This window comes from Aplidium turbinatum, chromosome 12 (genome assembly GCF_918807975.1).
Source record: "Aplidium turbinatum chromosome 12, kaAplTurb1.1, whole genome shotgun sequence".
Taxonomy (NCBI): domain Eukaryota; kingdom Metazoa; phylum Chordata; class Ascidiacea; order Aplousobranchia; family Polyclinidae; genus Aplidium; species Aplidium turbinatum.
The window spans coordinates 9,607,155-9,622,378 of record NC_137483.1 but is presented as its reverse complement, the minus strand read 5'-3'; the positions used below and the strand labels follow the sequence as shown (position 1 = coordinate 9,622,378).

Here is a 15,224-nt window from a genome sequence, read left to right as displayed (position 1 = left end):
GGATCCTTGCCGTTATTTACTGTATTTTTTGTTGATAAGTTTGGGCAGCATTTTTCCAAGATAAATGAAGACATCGGTATTGTTCGTCACTTAGATTTAGTTTTCTCAGCATTGTTTATTCATTCTTTGATCCATTAGTTTGTCCCACTTTTGGTATAATCGGATCGTTTATAGCCTAAATGGCGGGTCTTCACAATAGCCGGCCTCTTATACATTGGCGCAACGTATTCAGATGTTGAATCAATGATGAAGAAAGCTGATTTGTTGTTTGTCTTATGTGACGCCTAACTTTATGCCTCGTCTACAGTACAAAATATTTTGTAATGTACATTGTGTACATTGTACATTTTGTTTGTAGGCCTACATTACAAAATATTTTGTAATGTAGATGAAGCATTATCATCTTTATTTTGCGCTCTTTGGAACAAAACACAGTGCACTGTGAAACAAAAATACAGGACATAACAACAAGTAGGCGACATAAATCAGTGAAGGGACGCCATCGAGTTAGCTGCTACGTGTAAATGAAGCCTATCTCATAATTTTGAGTATCTCACAATTACTGTTTGCAAAAACGCTATTTCTCCGGCTTCTCCCAAAAGCATTTGCAGTGATACATTTCCTCAATTGCAAGTTTTGTCAATGAGAGCATTTCCATAGAACGTTTATTTCGAAACCAAGTTTTCGTGTCTTTATCCAAGAGAAGATTTCTTATTGTAACGTTTTTTATTCGTCAATGAATATTATCTGCTTGAAACAACTGTTTTGAATAGTTTGTGGCCTCCATAGCCTACTATTTTGATCGTGGATTGCTATTCTTCTTTGTAGAGCTGATAACGCAAAAAACGTTTGCTATTATTGTTTCTAATTAACAGCTTTGCGATCACTGGCTTTTCTTTGTAGCATAAGAAATAACGCGCTTTGTATTATTGAGGTCAAACCAAACAAAAGAAAGCAAGAGAATGCTTCTCTCTGCTCGCGCATATCGATGCACGAAGCAATTATGAGCTTATGGCTTGTCATCGCAATGTAATCCATTTTACGCTTTGCTGGAAGTTAGCTAGAAATAGCAAAAATTCACCAAAATCTTGAATTTACAAGAAAACTACACAACTTTTAGCATCAAATTTAATATCATCAGATCCGCCTGGCAATTTTAGGAAAAGTCAAGAAAAACCAAGTGCATGGCGTTACTGTGCTTCAAATAATTAAAGGAAATATGAGGGGGGGGCCAAATCCGGCCTCCCTTTGAGGAGCAAAGTGTTAACAATACTTACTGTACTTAACTGCGCCATCACATACTGTAAGTTACAGTTAAATTGTGCATGATTTGTCACACAAAATAAATTTGTTTAATTGGCCTATTATTGTAATTCAAGCTATCGAGACAGAATTTCCTGTAGGCTATTTAATATCAACGTAAAAAATTCAAGATGACCTTGGCCCAAACAATGCTTTACAACGATGTAAGACGTAGATTGACAAGTTCATTTCTAAAAGCATTTGGGATAGAATGTTAATCTACAATTGCCATTGTGCAAGTTCGCTTTTGTAACTGCGCAACTGGCATTGTATAGAATGAGGAAGGAAATGTTCACCTTCAAGTAAGCCTACAATACCATTCACACACAGCTCCAAATTTTAGATTCATAGTAAAACATTCGAACGCGAGAAATAAACATTTGGCGATGCGTAAATTCATCATTTCGTTTCGAAATCATTTCTTCCAGAACATTCTTAACTTTATTATTTTATTGCTGCGATGTAGCGATGGGAGCGACGAAATTCGATACAACTCAAGCCTTCACAGCAAAGATGGAATTCTTTGCTATGTGTTGGACGCTTCGAACGAGGAAAAACCTGTGGTCAGAGATTGCTTCTTAGAAAACAAATACTTGTGTGATCATGAGCTTGATTGCACTCTTGGTAAGGAAATTACACTGAAGCACTTAAGTAAACGTTGAAAAATCACTGGTTTAGAAATTGTGTTTTTACCCATCCTTGAAGGATCAATTCTCAACTCGGCTCATACCTAGCTTGCTTAAACAAGAATCTTAATGTTCCTTAAACTAAATTCACCCTTTTTTTATAGACGATAAAACTGCAAAGTCATGCAAATTAGAAAAAAATGACCCTTAATGTGGCCAAGCCAAAAATAAATATAGTTTCACATTCTTTAATTTAAAATTCCCTGGCAAACCTGTTCAGATAGTGACTTTAAACTATGCTGTTCATATCATTGCTGTATCATGTGCCATGAACTACCTGTTTTTACAACATGCATAGAGGTATAGACATCCTGTACCAGTGGCGGCTCAAGGCTAGTTTTAATGGATAGACTGCAATAGGCTGCAAAAATGTGTTGCATTGTTTTACACAACATTTACATTCACCAATTTCACGAGGGTAGGCTGCAGCCTTGCAGCCTATAAGGACGTGCCGCCACTGTCCAGTACTCACTTTTCATCTACAGTTTTGTTTCATCTTCAGGTGAAGATGAATGCGAATGCGACCATGCAATGTTATGTGATAGTCCGCCCCGGGTCTTCAGTTTGAGAAACCGGCAGTGTATTGTGAGAACGCTATTTTGTGATAATGTTTTCGATTGCTTTGATCGTTCTGACGAAAAAAAATACAAGTAAGTTTCCATTTTAAAATGAAAGTTAATGATGGTCTAGGTCAGGGGTCGGCAACTTACGGCTCGCTGTTTGGAAAATGGTAACCGACCCCTGGTCTAGGTCGTTTAAAAAGGTCACTAGTTTTCTGCCAATCGCGGGCACGAGGTCATATAATGACGTTTAACACACGCAAAAAGTTAACGTGAAAGTAGGGGAATCTTCTCTCCATAATATTAATGGAAGCTCTTTGCTTGATGCAAGTCATATAGTTGTTTGATTCGAGGTTCTGCTTTAGTCAGTTGCAATCTCAACTCACCACGTTGGTGATTTCTAAATACTCCTCTTCGAATGCAAAAAAAAAAAAAAAATACAACATTAAACCCACATTCGACTGAAAATATGACAAAATATTCAAAATGGATTTTTTATGCTGTTATACAACAGTTTAATGACATTGTAAGCTATCATGTTGAATAACGTTTTATAAATATTTTGCTGCTTTCAGTAATATCTTTTTAAATAAAATCTTTGTTTCAAATATTAAAATGCTTTCCCCTAACAATTGATTTTTCCCCTCTAAACTTTCTAGCTATGTCACAAACTGTGAGTAACGTGAGATGAAATACCTCTTCACTTTCAGACCTGGTGCAGAAGGATTTCAATGCGCAGTTACCAAAACGAGGGTGACAACCCACTGCATGTTGCCAACCCGAAATGTTTGTGACGGGATACAAGATTGCAATGAAGGAACGGATGAATGTTTTTGCGAAGACAAAGGTAAAAGAAGGATTGAGGATGGCAGCTACGTAAACCACATTCACGAAACAGAAATGTAAACCTGAACATAAAAACATTTTGTAAATTCACTTTAAGCAGCACGATCTGCATAAGTTTTAGCGCTTTGCGGATAGGCTACATTTCAACTTCATATTTGTTGGAGGCCTAAATAATGTTCACGTCTTGGCATTGTGACTCAGTAGCTTAGTTTACAAGAAACTTGTTTTGTTTTTTTCTTGCAAAAAATAATATCAATAAAAAGTCTGTATTATTAAAATATTTGTGGTGTAGAAAAGTTAAAGGTCGGACCCATGGTGACCTATTGCCCATACACAGGTTGTGGAAACCAAAAGAGCGTTTCATAGTCTTTGAGATTACTTTCCAAAGGTAGTAGAGAGTTTGGATAAAAAAAACCTTGATAAACTTGAGAGGACTTGTACGCCCAGACTTCGGTAGGCCTACTGGATTTTAAACTATATTCCAAATAGGCTCTACTTTATCTGGCTTTAATTGAAGTCTAGAAAGGTAGTATTTTGTGCAATGAAGTTCTTCTTACTTTCAGGTTTCTGGAACAATCGCTGTTTCCGATGCTTAGATGGATCCCTGGTGATACCAAGGAAGCATCTATGTGACAAAAAATTTCACTGTCAAGATCTATCTGATGAATGCTTGTGTGATGATAAACCAGCCATTTGTTCACAAGTCTGCAGAGGTAAGCTACTTGTGCATTCATGCTGATCTGAGACTATTAATCTACTTCTTTCAAACTGTTTTGCATAAATTTAAAGCGCTCTAGAAAGTCCAAATAGCAAATACCAAACTCATTAAAGCACAAATCGGTGAAATATACGTATATGTATGACCGAAATTGGTATTTTTCCACCACACGCTAAGAGAGTCTGAAGTTTCTACGGCAGGTTCAGCAGTGATGTATGTTTGGATATTGGCTATTTCGTTTGATAACAGTCGCTTTTAGAACAATACTTATCATTTATTGCAATTAATGGACAATAATGCATGAGACTGAACGGAAACCTTATGAGAAGAGTTTTCTTTAAAAAAGCTAAAAAATAAAGATTTTGAGTAAACAGTTTTTGATCCTAAATCGCACACATACAATAGTCTACTCAACAACTATATACAATCTGCCATTTCGCAACCATAGTATATTTCATGCTTTCATGTTAACCTCTTTCAACAGTTAATGAAGATTGTGGTGCCTGTCAAACTGGACAAGTTATGTGCAAAGCCAATGGCACGAAATCTTCAAGATGTATTAACACAGCGAGTGTATGCAATGAGGCCTACGAATGTCCTTTCCGAGAAGACGAGCTCAACTGCAATGTTGATGTATCCCAACTTTTCAACTGCTCAGACGGGTTGAAATATATTCCGAAACACCAGCAATGCGACAGTACGTACAGTTTAAAGTTAAAGATGTGCTATGTGAAAACTTACTTCAAATTCACACGGTTTGTCTAAAATGCAATAAGTCGAAATGCAAAATTATTTATATTACAAAAAGGTCTCGAATTTAATAAAAAAAAAAATTTAAGGTATAGGCTACTTCTTCGAATGTGGAATAATTAATTTCAATAAAGATTTTGTAGTGAGTTTAATTTTCTTGTACTACAATGCTGTATTTTCAACCAGGCATTACCTCAACTTGAGGATTTGATATCAAGTATATTTGAACGTTTTATGCTTAAACTATTTAAAGTTCATGTTAAATTCTATGTTTTTGTTTAGTTTTTTGCGTTGGTGATTTGTTCTCCTGAAAATAATTGTAAAAATAATTTTGCAGATACGATAAACAAAAAAAGTTACAAACAAAAAATGAGCTAAAACTTTTACTTAAACCATGTTCGAAAAGTCTTTCTTTTTTGCACTGATTCAATGTCTGCAGATGTTGAATCACTGCAAAAAGATTGTATTTTGCTCGCTAAAATTTGCACTTTTATTTGCAATGAAGAGAAAGAAGTTAAAAGTGAGTCACATTTTCTCTGGTGATTCCAATAGAAACTACATGTCTTGTTAATTGTAAATGAACTTGTTTTTTTGCAACGTGGAGTTTAAAACAATGTTTTCTGTTTCAGATGAAACAAATTGTGACGATGGTTCAGATGAACTTGGCTGCGACGAGCAGTTTTTTGAATGCAATACCTTCTATCCCAGTAGTCTAAATGCATATGGTAAAAATCAAAATCAGATTACGAAAATTTAAATCGTAGCTCAACTGGATAAAACAATTTTTTTTATTTGCTGGTGGTTGGACTGCGAGTGGCATAGAAATAAACTTCCGTGCAAAACATTTTTTGACATTATTTAGAAGATAGAACTATCGATATTCCACAGGTTTCTGCTAGGCTATCTATGGTTGCAAATCTAACCGATCAAAATCACTTTACTTGTTGGTTGTTTTTATATAAGTTCCACCAACCAAAAATACGACAAATTTTAGTTGTCTGATGTAACATTTGATGAAACTGCTTATATAACCGACAATACGAAATTCGTATACTCAGGGGCGGATTTAGTTGATGGGGGGCCCGGGGAACTTTTAGATCGGAGGGCCCCTGTGCAAAAAAATTTTGCGCCTATAGCGCGAAAAACCACCTCTACGTCTACAGTAGCATTAATCCAGCACTGCACAGGATTTTGCAGAAAGTTCAAAGGCTGAAAGAAAAAATAATAATAACACAAAATCACATTTTTTCCACGTCGGAGGGCCTTTCAAAAGGGGGTCTCGGGGAACCTTCACCCTCTGCCCCCTCTATATCCGGGCCTCTATATGCTGTCACTGCGCAAATTGATCTTGCAATTTTCCAACAATAGACTTATTTTGAAAGAGGACCTGACTTTTTCTGTTGGTGTTGCAGTATACGAGTTTGCAAGACCGCGCTATGCAGTAGCATGCGATAAGATACCGTCATGTGAGGATTTTGAAGATGAGTGCAATGCTACTATGTGTGGCGAACCCTTGCCAGAATATTGCAAGCAGGTCATAGGATCAACTGGATTTGTGTAAGATTGCTAGAGCGTTTTTTCCTAAAGTTTTAATGACTTCTCAAACTTTCAAGCTTAACAGATCGCAGCTTAACATGCTGCATCTTTTTCAAAATACTTAACTGAGTTTTATTCTAGGCCTAATCATGGCCACCTGTAGATGCGGCCTGATTTGTCACATTTTGCAGATTTTGATTACAGCTACTGCTAGTGCTTGACTGACATTTTTTGAGATGTTTTTACTCTTTGCGGTTTCCTAATGACATAAAACTTTTTTGTTGCCTTGGGGAAGCAATAGAAAATGAGAAAAAGTAAGTTGAAAAACGCAAAATCAGACTGTTATTGAAAATTAACAGTCTGACTAAAATTTTCGAAATCAAATTTTCTTTGTTTTTCAACATGTGAGGATGTTAAAACCTATTGTGTCATCTGGAGAAAAGAATAAAGAAAGCGTAAAAATCTAATTTTTAGAAAAGTTTATTGAAACGTTCGCCCAAAGTTAGAAAAACCTGAAAATTTCTGCAAAATGTGACAAATCAGGCCGTATCTTTAGGTGGCCATGGCCTAATTAATTGTAGAATTCTTTATTTTCGAACAGAGACAGTTTCTTAGCAAGATTAATCCTCACAGCTTCACATACTTGTACCGGCTTTGAAACATTTACGCAGATCCGGCCACCGAGAAGAAAAAAGTGAAATTTCGTCTTATTGTTGAAGTGTTGTATGTGAACTATTAATTCCACAATAGGCTATAGCTCTCCATTCAGTGTTGTTCAATGGAGAGCTATCCTTGTACTGTGATGCCTTGCTCAAGCGCAACAGCGTTGAGTTGCTTACGCGTTGCTTCAGCAAGTGAATCTTGATCTTGATATTTCTTTGTTCATTAAGTCAGGCGCTTAGTCAACAGAGTTATCGAAACGGACTAATATGCAAATACAATAAACTATGCCATGACTTGACTTGTGATTGGATTTTTAATAATCTCCCTATTTAGTTTTCATAACTGCAAAAATGTGTTGTTGTAATTTTTTTTGTTGGTAGCCTACAGTAATTTGTAAAATTTTAAATTGTGAAATCACCTTTAGGGCACGTTTCGCTGTTCAAGATGTTGAAAAAAGCATTCTCCTTGTTTCTTCAGATGTCCGAACTCAGGTGGTGCGTTGATAGGAACAGAAATTTGTGATGGCTTTCCTACTTGCTTTGAAACCTTTCCTAACAAATCTGCTGATGAATTTGGGTGCCCAAACCGGTAGGTTAAAAGAATAGAGTTATTGACAGAACTTCGTGTTCGGATGACGCAGCCTAAAGTGGCAGTGACCTATATGTAAGTTATTGTCGGAGAAAAACTGGAATGTGTTTTTGAAAGCAAGTTTCTAAAGTGCTGTTTTCTTTGTTTTGTTACTAAAAAGATAATTTTGCTTTAATTGATATTTGATTCGCGTGAAATATATTGATATTGTTATTTAACAATAACATTAATTTGTATAAAAAGTGTTTTGTGCTACACTGATGGGCTCATGATGTCACGTCCGGTCAAAGATGTCTCGTTCGATAGGCTACTGCTAGCAGTAACAGTAAACAGGTTCGAGGCACTGGGAAAGTTATTAGCACTAGGCCAAATTACCTTTCTACAGTAGCGTTAGTATGGGGGTCCTGGGGGTAGGCTACCTTTGGGCTCGCGCCGTCATAATTTCAAGGGTTCCAAAAGCTTAAAGAAACCACCTCTTCTTCGGATATTGTGCGTTATGTGCATGGACTATGTATGCAATTGCAATGCATGTACACTGCGCATCACGTTTGGTGCTTTGCAGACAGAGCATTGATCGGTGACTTGAGCTTTAGTTTATTCCTTCGCGTCACACTCGTAAGCGGTGATTGCATCTCAGCTATCTTGCCAGTTCAGGTCTGGTGATGCAATGCCACGTTAGTGTAGCAACGTTCAGTGTTCATATACTTTTCTATACATTCTGTTTGATGCCTCATAAGAAGGGGTCTCTTGAAAATCATACCTAGTAGACTTTATCCGCAAAAATACCATCAAGACGGTCTTTACATTTGAAAATATGATTTGATTTTAAAATATGACTCCATGAGACCATAATGACAATGTCTTTCTCAGATTTTACTGCGAGGACCAGGAAACCGGAGCTTTGCCTATCCACATTCCTGAGTCGTCAAAGTGCGATACCGTATCAGATTGCTCAAACGATCGAGATGAGTTGGGTTGCGACGAATCGACTCATTTTTACTGTAGGAGCGGTCGGCCTCTCTATTTGCCGAGGAGTAAGGTGGGCTGTGGCAACCGAGTGTTATTATGCTAACCTTTGTAATATTACAAATGCAGTTTTAGTCTCAAGTGGTTACAAGAGCTGCTTCAAAAAGCATTTTGACTCCAATAACACGAAACTTTCATTTGAAAACAAATCAAGACAAAAGTTTTATGTAGACAGGAAATAAAATTGAATTATCTCATATTTTTTGTTTCCAACAGCCCCGATAGTAACATGGAAAATATTGCAAGTCTATACTCTTTAGACTTATAAACAACATAAATTTTGATGAATGCCAAAAACTTCATCTATTGTGATTGAAAAACTTGCGGTCGGTTCCTTTTGTTTCGACTTCTGATCATCACAACTTGATACAGTCTTGAAACGGACAGAAACGACCAAACGCAAGTTTAAGTAGCCTAGTGTTGAAGACCATACCAAAAACGTTTGTCCTTGACTCGACACCCCTCATGAGCATCGCGAGGCTGTGTTTTGGAAAACACTTAAATGACGCACTTGAGAACAAGGAAGACATTTTATGTTTTACCTTCGTGTTAAGAAAATTTTGATGTCAAATTAAACCAAATCTTTACCCCCTGGCACAACATGCATGCAGTGAAGACATTATTTATCCAGTGTTGCCACAAAGTGTTACTATTCCATAGGAACACGTAGTATTTTAAGCATGACTGTTTATATTTTCTTTTGAAATTGTCTATCTAGGTTTGTGATGGGATTCAGGATTGTGCTTCAGGTGAAGATGAGTGCCAAGAATGCTCCACAAGTCCTTTTTCTTCAGATCAATTTCTGATCAGATCATACGTTCTCCAAGTTTTTCTTTGGATTATCGGTGGGTTGTGATATGAAATGAATTTTTACAGTTAGCTCAAAGTTCAAAACCAGTTCAAAACCAATCAACCAGTTAGCAACATTTATAAATACACTGTTATTTGATGAAAGCACAATTGTATAACATTGTATTTTTAATTACTGCACAAGCGACATTACTTTGATATTAACACTATTTTTATCTAAACAAGCTTAAATTTTCATTTTGCAATCACGCAACTCGTAAAGAATATACAAAAGTTTTCATTGTTCAATATACAATGTATATATAAAACCAAATCACAAGTTAAACAACCTATGCTTTTTTACAGGTTTATTTGCTGTGTTTGGCAACATTGGAGTCTTGACCCATAACATTCGTCAATTGATTATAAACAAGAATTCGTTGAATCCCATTGCTTTTAATCATCGTACTTTGGTTACTAATTTGGCTGCTGCTGATTTACTGCTTGGGGTGAGTTGGTTTATTAATTGAAAAAAGGGAATTATCGTCACAACTGAGAACGATTTAAACGACAATTTCAATTTCTATTGAAAAATGATTAGCTATTGTTGTTGCGCAATTACGTTCATTTCATAAATGAGAAACGACAGTCCCTGCAACTTTCCAAAATATAAACTAATTCGTGCTTTTATCCTGCAAGTATTGTGCTCTTGCTATGAGAGAAACGTTTTTGAAGCTAACGATAACACTTACACAGCTTTACCTCATCGGGCTTGGGATTACGAACAACTCTTACAAAGGAGTGTACTGCCGCGAAGACATTCAATGGCGTGCTAGTTCAACTTGTGTTGCCATCGGAACAGTAGCTGTGATCAGTGTTGAATGTTCTGTCTTTCTGCTGTCAATTATGGCTACGATGCGGCTATTTCTTGTCACCAAGTTAGTTTTAGAGGTTAAAAATTTGTAGCACTAAAGATGAAGCCAGTTTACTTTTCGAAGCGTTTGCTGAACATAAGTTTAGCATCTACATTTTGGGCTCTTTATTTTCTGATTAAATTAAACAGCATATCATGTACAATTGACTAAATCTTCACGTCAAACGCTTCTGATTGGCAAGGGTGTCACCGATAGTGCCAGGGAAGGTATGAAGTATGAACCACCCCTTGGAAAGCTGCACCCCGCTTAAATGTTATATCAAAATACTGCATTTTTATCGAAATTGTCAGCAATGGGACTAATTCAGTTTATTTGACTCCCCTATTTCTGGCACAAGTGAAATTATGCTGCTTGTTGTTTCATGTTGAATTATGATACATTGGTAGTTACCAGAGGTAGTTGGCCACTGAGTTCGATGGTATAGATTCCATGATGACTCATTTATCATTTATGCTTCATTTATGCTAGTTTTGTCTTGAAAAAGATAAGTGAAAGCATGTTTTCGTTCAGACAAATTAAATACTGCGAGGCCTACCTCGAGACATCTGATCCTGTCTATTATTAATGTAAAAGTATTTTTCATAAAGAATTTGTTATTTTAAAGTAACTTATTACAGCGTTATGCAAATATTTATTAGCTTATTAGTTGTTTTAATTAAAACATTTTTCTGTTGCTTCATATTGACAAACATGAAATATGGATTCCAGGCCTCTTCACTTTCGAATGCATCGACGTTACATTCTATTGAGTGTGTTGGGTGCTTGGTTCGTCTCTTTCTTACTGGCTTTGGTACCTCTTTCAACGTCACAGGTGGACTATTTTACATCAGAAATATGGTAAGTTAGTCGAAAACTTAATCTTCGTAATAGGCTACCTATAGCCAGGGCCTATGACAAGGGGTCCACAGACATTAACAGATCAAGAAAAAATTAGAGGGGGCACAAGAGTTTCAACAAACTGAAAGTTGTAAGAGAAAATGAACAATGAAAAGCAAATAGTTTAGTAGGCTAGGCAGGAAGCAAAGCGATTGAATCTTTTTCTTAAAAACGAAGGAAATGTATATGTTTTTTTTCTGTTATTTTTTGGAGTGGGGGGGGCAGGCGACCAAGTATCCCTTTGAATCTGCTATTATCCAATAATTCAACGAAGTGTTGGTTATTTGTTGAGTTACTCACAAAGTTATTAAAAATTTCACATTAATTTTGTAACGTTTAAAGATTTTGTTTTGAGGTTCTATAGGCTAATCATTTAATTTAACCTTAAAAAGCAAAAAGTTTGTATCATGTGCGTAATAGCCTAAGCTACATAAGATGCTTATGATATTGATAAAAAGATAGAAATTAAACTTTGCTGTTAAAAAGAATTTGCATTATCAACATTTACGTTATCAATGCTCCATTAGCAATATGAGACTTCTTTAAATACGAAAATGTCATTGGTTGATCCATTTACAGTCGGGTTTACATGTGATGAAGATGCAGGCTAAATGAATTAATCGGTCTAGTAGCAACTTTATAACTATCTATTTGTGTAACCAGGAGTTGTGTAAATAACACACAAATTATTTTTCCAGGTATCAAAACAATCCCTTTTTAACCTTAGCTAATCGAAATAAGGTTGAAAATTTAACGAAATATCTGTGGTCGTTAGAAGACAAAAGCACTGCCATCTTTTCTATAGGTTTAGACAGGTGCGCAAACGTATGGCAATAAAACTAAATAAGTTGGTATATTTGCAACAAATGTAGAACCGTAGTGTACAAGCTGTTGATAGTATTTGAGATGTTTGTTAAATCACGAGTGTAGTTTATGATTTTGAATATATTTTGCTCTTAATTTACGTTTAGAATTTCAAAATGCAAATAGTGTTGGTAGGCTAGCAAATCTAGCCCTATGCGTTATCGGTTAGTTGTACCGCACGCAGGGCCGGATTTAGCTGATGGGGGGCCCGGGGCACTTTTAGATCGGGGGGCCCCCGTGCAAAAAAATTTTTCGCGCCTACGGCGCGAAAAACCATCTCTACGTATACAGTAGCATCGGTCCAGTACTGCACAGCATTTTGCAGAAACTTTAAAGGCCAAAAGGTAAAAAAATAGCACAAAATCACCTTTTTTTCCACATAGGGGGGCCCTTCAAAAGTCGGGGGGCCCGGGGCAACTGCCCCCTCTGCCCCCCCTAAATCCGGGCCTGACCGCACGCTGTCTCCTGAGAAAGTACAATAAAATATTTTTCAGTAGGCCTACCTTAGAACTTAAGTAGCTACTCGTGCAGGCCTATCTAGGTTTCCACATGTCAAGCATAAAACCATTTATAGAATTAGACTACAGATTTTCTGCATTGCGTCGTTTCAACATTCTGGTGTTTTCAATTAGATCTCTAACCTGGCAAAACATGATTGAAACGATATCTCGGTTGAACGAAACCTTTGTGCCAAGCCTCCACTTCGGATATTACTCCGCACACGGAGTTTGTCTTCCTCGGATATTTCCGGATCCTTCGGCTGATCGTTCATGGGGATTTTCATTATTTCTAATCGTCATAAATTTTTTGACTTTCATATACATGCTCTGCGCTTACATAGTAATCTACAGGTGAGATTTCTGAAACATTATAGCCTTAGCCTGTAAAGTTTTTGTTTTAAAAGCAGTTAAAAAAAGCAATATTTTTTTAACTTCGGCACAGTGGTAAATCCAGGAGGTGGCGATTGCCCCCTTCCTAAAACGCAGAAAAATAACTTTACCTGTACGGCGGAATTACTGTAGATTTATACACATTATTGTGTTTTGTGTTAAAGTCTCTCCCCCTCCAAGACTAGCCTACTCGCTGGATCCCCTCTTGCATAGATATCAATTTGTAGGCAAGCACTGTGATAAACTTGCATGTTGTATCAGCCTCAACAAGTTTTGATTTTAAAAATAAATTCAATTTTTAAGGTTTTGCTTAGTTGTATTAATTTTACTGAAGTAGTTTGGGCTAATCTGTCTTTTTTCATGTTTTTTTTTTTATCATTTTTTTTTAAGCCGATGATAAAACCTTTGAGTATCCATTTATTAGAATTACGATGAAGAAAAGTAGAAGAGCCGGTGGCTTGGATTGTGATGAGACTGGACTTTCGCTCCAACACAAGATTAGTAGAATAATCTTTTCTAACTTTTGCTGCTGGATTCCGATTTGCATTATGGCTTTCATTAGTGCTGGAGGTAGGCAGTGTGTAGGCCTAGACTACTTCGGGCTATGTTGTCTAAACAGATCAATTATGTTATCTGTAGCCATATTAAGCAGTTTAAAAACATAAACATTCCAAAATGTTTTATTTCACAAATTTTTTTTATTTTTGAAACTAAAAAATTTGAAGTAAAAATTTTTGAAGTATTTGTGTGAGAAAATGTTTGGTCCATTTAAAAGTGCAATAAATCAGAAACAAATCTTGCGTAATAGGCTATGTCGGGGTATAAATTATAATACTATAAGTCTAAGACAGCTATTACAGAAGCAACAGACAGTGGCAATGGTAAACTTCTGGCTTGTGCCTGTTTGGCAAATCCAGCTCAATAGTCACATTTTTATTCAAGTATAATTTAATCTCAAAATAGCTTATAAATCACAAAGTGACCAATTTATAGTCTTACTTTGCTTTCTAGATTAAGATCAGTGTTTTCTTTACTAGTTGCACTCTCGCAGAAGGAGCAATAAAACTGCATCCTTTTATATTGCGTCCAACGTACGGTATTAGCATCAGAATTATGCCCACTAGGTTGATTTCAACTAGGTTACTTGTCATTCTCAGCGCAGAGTATAGAAGTTTTACGCCATTGCCTCATCGTATCACCGTTGTCTTCCTATCACATTGCCTTTACGCCTCATGGTATCAAGTTAAAAATTATCGGCTTTGTAAGTCATCGGAAGAAGTGCAGACAGTAGTCAACCAGTTTAATTTTTGAAACAGTATCGACCATCGAATGCTCATGAATCAACTGTTCAATATGTCTTAAAATGTGGGTCGATGAAGTAGAAAAAGAATGTTTGAAGAAAACAGAAACAGTTTACTTAAAATCAGTCAACAACAAAACAAAGTGATTACACATTACCGTAATCTTGGACTTTAAGTTTGAAAGTTCTAAGACATTGTCAAAACAAATTTCAAAAAAATGTTATAGGCTACTGTAGCCTATTGAGATGTGAAAAATATTTACTAAATCTGTATCCAGTGAACCGATGTTTTGATATTCTTTTGTTAATGTTCAGGTGGAAATGTATCTGATGAAGCTTACGCCGTCTCGGCCATCATTCTCCTGCCGATCAACAGTGCATTCAATCCACTTCTTTATTCTGATCTCCCAGACTTGATTTGGGCAAAACTGTTTGCCAAAACAAAATTTGGGAAGTGGGTCGAAACAAGAAGAGTCTCTCGTATGGAGTCGAGAAGGCGAAAGTCAAGGGCGTCAAGCATAACAGCATCAGGTAGGCATCTTGTTAGTAGCCTCGGTTAATGTCCAAAGTGTTGCTTTGTTGTTAAAATCTTCCAGCTTCTGCATAGATGTTTATCGTTAGCCCAGATGTCCACAGATCCAAGAAAGAGGTTTCTTGCGGACTTTTTATTGACACCGTGCGGACATGGGGAGGTCATATTTTAGTAATTTTATGAGGACGTTTTTTATGGACAGCCCCCTAAATAAATTACAAACACCAGTAGGCATACAGTACTCTAACTTTTGTGTGAAAATGTAGACTTTAAAACGAACAAGTATGGAAGAACGTCTTTTTCATGTGGGCTCACGATATAGAATCTTTCCCTTTTAAAGTTTGTTACTGGTAACTGTGTAGG

General features: G+C 36.5%; 1 protein-coding gene across 1 annotated transcript in view; it reads left to right on the top strand.

Annotated features, from left to right (window-relative positions):
- Window positions 1–1,578: 1,578 nt before the first annotated feature.
- Window positions 1,579–15,224, top strand: part of LOC145780574 (uncharacterized) — a 14,935-nt gene continuing 1,289 nt past the window's right edge. Inside the window, exons 1-18 of the mRNA XM_082592200.1 lie at window positions 1,579–1,604; window positions 1,769–1,926; window positions 2,491–2,638; window positions 3,259–3,395; window positions 3,958–4,107; window positions 4,597–4,809; window positions 5,492–5,587; window positions 6,275–6,419; window positions 7,539–7,649; window positions 8,520–8,688; window positions 9,394–9,520; window positions 9,831–9,973; window positions 10,221–10,402; window positions 11,108–11,236; window positions 11,974–12,090; window positions 12,772–12,990; window positions 13,454–13,599; window positions 14,645–14,860. Coding sequence (XP_082448326.1) covers window positions 1,579–1,604; window positions 1,769–1,926; window positions 2,491–2,638; window positions 3,259–3,395; window positions 3,958–4,107; window positions 4,597–4,809; window positions 5,492–5,587; window positions 6,275–6,419; window positions 7,539–7,649; window positions 8,520–8,688; window positions 9,394–9,520; window positions 9,831–9,973; window positions 10,221–10,402; window positions 11,108–11,236; window positions 11,974–12,090; window positions 12,772–12,990; window positions 13,454–13,599; window positions 14,645–14,860 — 2,632 coding nt within the window. The remainder of the gene's footprint in view (window positions 1,605–1,768; window positions 1,927–2,490; window positions 2,639–3,258; window positions 3,396–3,957; window positions 4,108–4,596; window positions 4,810–5,491; window positions 5,588–6,274; window positions 6,420–7,538; window positions 7,650–8,519; window positions 8,689–9,393; window positions 9,521–9,830; window positions 9,974–10,220; window positions 10,403–11,107; window positions 11,237–11,973; window positions 12,091–12,771; window positions 12,991–13,453; window positions 13,600–14,644; window positions 14,861–15,224) is intronic.